This window comes from Berghia stephanieae, chromosome 8 (assembly GCF_034508935.2).
Source record: "Berghia stephanieae isolate SIO BIC M18660-M18661 chromosome 8, UCSD_Bste_1.3, whole genome shotgun sequence".
In the NCBI taxonomy this organism is placed as follows: Eukaryota; Metazoa; Mollusca; class Gastropoda; order Nudibranchia; family Aeolidiidae; genus Berghia; species Berghia stephanieae.
In genome coordinates, this window is record NC_088367.1 from 38771430 (window position 1) to 38777429 (window position 6000).

At 38.2% G+C, this 6000-nt stretch overlaps 1 protein-coding gene across 1 annotated transcript in view; it reads right to left on the reverse strand.

Annotated features, from left to right (window-relative positions):
* Positions 1-5593: 5593 nt before the first annotated feature.
* Positions 5594-6000, reverse strand: part of LOC144978643 (macrophage mannose receptor 1-like) — an 8254-nt gene continuing 7847 nt past the window's right edge. Inside the window, exon 2 of the mRNA XM_078924956.1 lies at positions 5594-6000. This exon is cut by the window's right edge and continues 926 nt beyond it. Within this exon, the coding sequence (XP_078781082.1) occupies positions 5848-6000 (153 nt within the window). The 3' untranslated portion in view covers positions 5594-5847.

Consider the following 6000-nt stretch of genomic DNA (forward strand, 5'->3'; position numbering starts at 1 on the left):
ACAACATTCCGAAGGCGCTTTCTTAATTGACGTCATGGCCAGTACTGAGAATAAGGTCTATAAAAGGAATCCTGACCCTCAGAAACAGATCACAATAACTGATTTTTAAAGTCTAAATTTCGTGGCTCTTTTAAATACTACAAACTCGTGTAGATTGACTTACCTTGTGCGAGATTTTCCATTTGTTTCCCTTTCCTTTTTTTTTTTGGAAGGATTGATATATTGACCTGGCGCTTATACCAACATTTTTCAGTCGTTACCACGATGTTGATATTATCCGTCCTTGACTTACCTAGTATATCGTTGGAAAAATTCACTAAATATATTTATGCGATGCAATATCAGTCCAGATGATTTAAGTTAAAAAAATAGGGTTACCGGGAAGAAATTGGTACCAAGCTAATTTTGACATATTTGGTTGCACATTTTATGCTGGTTATCATACTACAAAATTCACCGAAATCTGTTTGTGGGTAAAAAAATATTATTGATGGGTGTCTATATGCTCCCTCTAAAACTTTTGATAGTCAGTTTTTCGGCATTTGTCATATAAATTATCAACATATTAGTTCGTGGATGCATATTAAAATTTGGTTGATGCAACATATTAAAGTACCTACCAAAAGTGCCTTAGGGTTGCTTATATCTGTAAAAATGAAAAACCTCAAAATCAACCTATATGTTTCCCGCGTTTTCATTTTTAGATTCATATATTTACATTTGAGCTGAATAAAATGTGGCCAATGTGGGCTTTCTATTGCTTAAAAAAAAAAATTCTACACTCAGCTTTTAATATAAACAAAAATGTGTACATCTATCATTTTTACTTAGGCTTTGCAAAGATATCACAAAATCTTGCAAAAACTCGCCAACTTCTCGTATGCGTGATTCAAACTTTTTGCGTTGAAGAAAATATGGAATTGAAATGGAACGATAGGATGTCACAAAGTTCTGTATACGATTTTGAACGAGGCGTATCTGGGTAACATAAATAATTAATAATACCAAAATTTTTCTGTCCAATCGATGATAGCTTCGACTTCGAAGTCTAGAAGTCTAGTCTTTAATTCAGAAAAGTGAGTGGAGCAGGCCCTTATGTTGGTAACAACAAGATATGAAGTGAGTAGAAAAGTGCCAGAAGACAATAGAGAATAAAAATTTTTTTCGCGGCGGTGGTGGGGTTTGAACCTGCGACCTTATTGGAACGACAACTCCGCCTGGCAGGTGAGAGCGTGGCTCTACCGTGTGAGCTATCCACGAACACAAAAATATTCGTTTCAAACCCAAAGTCATTTCTAGATCCCTCTCTCACCCACTTCTTGAGATCGCCGATTCGTTCACTACCATCGCGAAATAATTTTGACCAGCAGTTAAGCTTAATAGCCAATATTCTCATCACAAACATATAACATAGAAACGATTGAGACATTGAGTATGCTCCGGTGTATGGGGTGAATTTTTTAATTCAGAAAAGTGAGTGGAGCAGGCCCTTATGTTGGTAACAACAAGATATGAAGTGAGTAGAAAAGTGCCAGAAGACAATAGAGAATAAAATTTTTTTTCGCGGCGGTGGTGGGGTTTGAACCTGCGACCTTATTGGTACGACAACTCCGCCTGGCAGGTGAGAGCGTGGCTCTACCGTGTGAGCTATCCACGAACACAAAAATATTCGTTTCAAACCCAAAGTCATTTCTAGATCCCTCTCTCACCCACTTCTTGAGATCGCCGATTCGTTCACTACCATCGCGAAATAATTTTGACCAGCAGTTAAGCTTAATAGCCAATATTCTCATCACAAACATATAACATAGAAACGATTGAGACATTGAGTATGCTCCGGTGTATGGGGTGAATTTTTTAATTCAGAAAAGTGAGTGGAGCAGGCCCTTATGTTGGTAACAACAAGATATGAAGTGAGTAGAAAAGTAATTTTGACCAGCAGTTAAGCTTAATATGTTTGTGATGAGAATATTGGCTATTAAGCTTAACTGCTGGTCAAAATTATTTCGCGATGGTAGTGAACGAATCGGCGATCTCAAGAAGTGGGTGAGAGAGGGATCTAGAAATGACTTTGGGTTTGAAACGAATATTTTTGTGTTCGTGGATAGCTCACACGGTAGAGCCACGCTCTCACCTGCCAGGCGGAGTTGTCGTACCAATAAGGTCGCAGGTTCAAACCCCACCAACGCCGCGAAAAAAATTTTTATTCTCTATTGTCTTCTGGCACTTTTCTACTCACTTCATATCTTGTTGTTACCAACATAAGGGCCTGCTCCACTCACTTTTCTGAATTAAAAAATTCACCCCATACACCGGAGCATACTCAATGTCTCAATCGTTTCTATGTTATATGTTTGTGATGAGAATATTGGCTATTAAGCTTAACTGCTGGTCAAAATTATTTCGCGATGGTAGTGAACGAATCGGCGATCTCAAGAAGTGGGTGAGAGAGGGATCTAGAAATGACTTTGGGTTTGAAACGAATATTTTTGTGTTCGTGGATAGCTCACACGGTAGAGCCACGCTCTCACCTGCCAGGCGGAGTTGTCGTACCAATAAGGTCGCAGATTCAAACCCCACCACCGCCGCGAAAAAATTTTTTATTCTCTATTGTCTTCTGGAACTTTTCTACTCACTTCATATCTTGTTGTTACCAACATAAGGGCCTGCTCCACTCACTTTTCTGAATTAAAAAATTCACCCCATACACCGGAGCATACTCAATGTCTCAATCGTTTCTATGTTATATGTTTGTGATGAGAATATTGGCTATTAAGCTTAACTGCTGGTCAAAATTATTTCGCGATGGTAGTGAACGAATCGGCGATCTCAAGAAGTGGGTGAGAGAGGGATCTAGAAATGACTTTGGGTTTGAAACGAATATTTTTGTGTTCGTGGATAGCTCACACGGTAGAGCCACGCTCTCACCTGCCAGGCGGAGTTGTCGTACCAATAAGGTCGCAGGTTCAAACCCCACCACCGCCGCGAAAAAAATTTTTATTCTCTATTGTCTTCTGGCACTTTTCTACTCACTTCATATCAAGTCTAGTCTTTGTAGTCAGGGAAAGGAGAAACCCCGTCATTAGGTTCAAGTGAGCCGAACAACCCAGAATAAGCCATTACCTCTCCGCCAGAGTGACATTAAATATTAATTCTTTACGCACGCCACTTAAACTGGATCAAAATTGATAATAGGTTGACGTATATTTTGTTTTTGTTTGTATGGTTTTGTTTGTTTTTGTTTCAAATCGAGAAGTGATGTAAATTTAAGGCGAGAAAAGAAGCAAATAAAGAGATCAAAGTGGGTTTTTTTGTTTGTTATTTTTTTTTTATTTTTTTTTCAGTTTTGGTTTTGATGTGATTTGCGATACCTCAATTTGTACAACTCGCCTCTCAATCTCAAGCAAATGGAGTTAATAAAAAATAATTGGGTGGCTAGCTCTTTAGGGTGTGTGTGGCGGAAAGTACTTTATTTCAGACTAGCATCCTATCTTAAGAGTACTAAACAGTTCATTCAGTAAAGCATGATACAATTACGCGTCATAGACTTAAGGCGCTAAAAGGAGTGTTAGGGAGTTGAGGCCACAAAAGACACACCTCCTGGACACAAGCGTATGGTCCCGTATAAGAAGTAAGGACTCTAATGCCAACGGATATATCGATACCCCTAATAACATACAAAGAGACTTATTATTTTAACTAGTAAAATCATGGGGGCCAAATGGCCCCCAAATAAGAAAATATGACTCTCCAGTATTTTACTATTTGCAAGTCATGGGAGCCAAATAACCCCCTAATTCTGGGTGGGGTTCGTGACCTCCCATAATGGGCAGGGGGGGGGGGGTACATACTGTCTCTTCTATCCCCTTATATCTGTTTTCCAACATGCTTTCTGTCTTTATCTTGGAATGAGATTACTTGGTTTTGTCATGGCCCTGGCCGGAGTCCTAGCTGGGAGGGAAACAATCAAATGCATAGTTATTGTTTTAGGAGTTTATATTTTTTCCCTTGTAAATCATCTCTCTGTTAAGTATTATTCTATTTGTTATTTTAAATGTATAATGCAAGCATTTGAGTGTGTTCCTCTTTGTTGGATTTTGTGCTTGTGTCCGCATGAGACTTATAGGTGATCTCAAACTAAGTACATTGATGGTATGTTCTTGGAATCTACATATCCCTATTTGTTCCCAGTTCCCCTTCGTCTTACTTTCACTTGGCTGCTTTAATTGTGGTTCTAGAACTTTTTACTATCACATTATCTTCCTATTTACTGGCGCTGATATAACCTAAATGTGTTGCAAGCGCCGTAAAACTAAAACCATTAAAAACAACAAAAACATAACCCCCTAATCAGGAAATATGACTTTCTAATAATGACCCCTAAATCAGGAAATAGGACCCTCTATTTTAGTATGAAAATAGGGTTAAAGAGCTGGCTGGTAAAAATGGAAATAAACCTCAAGTACCCGTTAAAGACAAAATTGGAAAATAATTGAAATTATATGAAGTCAAAAAGTTCGCGTTCATGAGCCGTTTTCATGAAAAAAATCGGATTTTATATGAGTTGACTAAGCCAGTCCCAGACTAAAATCACGGCACCTTCGGACTAAGTTTGGCCAAGTTTTAGTCGTTTGCTGAGACAGGACTTCACAAGCTTGGACTGAGACTAGTTACTGGGATACGTCATAACGTCAACAAGATAGAGGCTCTTTTTAGATGAGAGAGTTTCGATTCAGAAGGAAAATACGTCGGTTACGAATGACAGAGGCAAAAGTGTCCAGCCGCTATTGACACTGGCTTTAAAAAACTATAAGATCAGTAAATATAGTCGAAAGTATGCATTTTTTGGGAGCTAAAACTAAAGACTGAATCTAATAGGCACGTGAGTTGCGAGTGAAGGGAGACTAAAAATCGAAGGATTTGCGTCAAAGAATCCCCCCCCCCCCCCCCAAAAAAAAAAAAAAAAAAAAAAAAGAAAAGAAAAATGATTAGAAAGTGTAGTGGAGACAAAAGTTATCCTGCTGTCATCGTAAATGACAGAAATAATGTGATTCCTGAGAACACACTTTCTCTTTTGTTTGTTTGTTTGTTTTTTTTTTTTTTGTTTAAAAAAAAATGTTTGAAGCTTTCATTTTCTTTGTCCTAAATATAGACCATGGACATCATTGTTATCTGATCAGTCGACCGTGATTTGATTCATCACGGCAAAAGTAAGTTGTGAAAAGGAACGAAATGGTGTCTATATCGGATGTGTTGCTGATTCCTCTTTGGAAATCTTTTGCGTTGAAAGTATAAAGGCGGGTATCTTACCTGCCGTTGTGTACTAGAGAGCCTGATGTGACCCTCACAAAATAGCCAAATTAGTCACCGTCCTTACAACTCCCACTTCTAGGCAAGAGACTAGCAAGTCCGAGTCTAGAAAGCGTTCATGAAATCCGATATTTTAGTCATTTGCTTCGCTTACGCTTAAGATTAGCTAGTCATTTACTAGACTAGTAAATAACTAAATCAGGCCCAGAATTTGATGATGGAAACAGAAATGATAAAGTTTTGCTGTGATTTGAAATGAAGTAAAGAAGTTTGATACCAGGGGTTGAAGGGTAAGTTTTATTGATGGTAACACCAAAATTAATTGGTAAAGTTTAACCTTGATGAAATCATCGTGAAGTGTTAGCCTTTTGAAAACCTGAAGTTGATAAAAATCTTAGCTGTTGTAATGCCAGACGTTTACTGGGGAGTTTTAGTTGTAGCTCTTATGAAACCAGACGTCGATAATGAACGTTTAGCTGCATTAATACTAGTGGTTGATGATGGAGAGTATTTAACCAGAGAGGTTGATTGGGAAGTTTAAGCAAGTTTACTAGAAGCCGATGGCGAAGTTTTATCAGTGGTATTACCAGAGGTTGACTGGGAAGTTTTAGCAATTGCAGTACTAGACACAGAAGGTATAGTGAAAGATGAATCGGGAGACGTGGTTGTTGTAGTTTTGATAATTCTTGG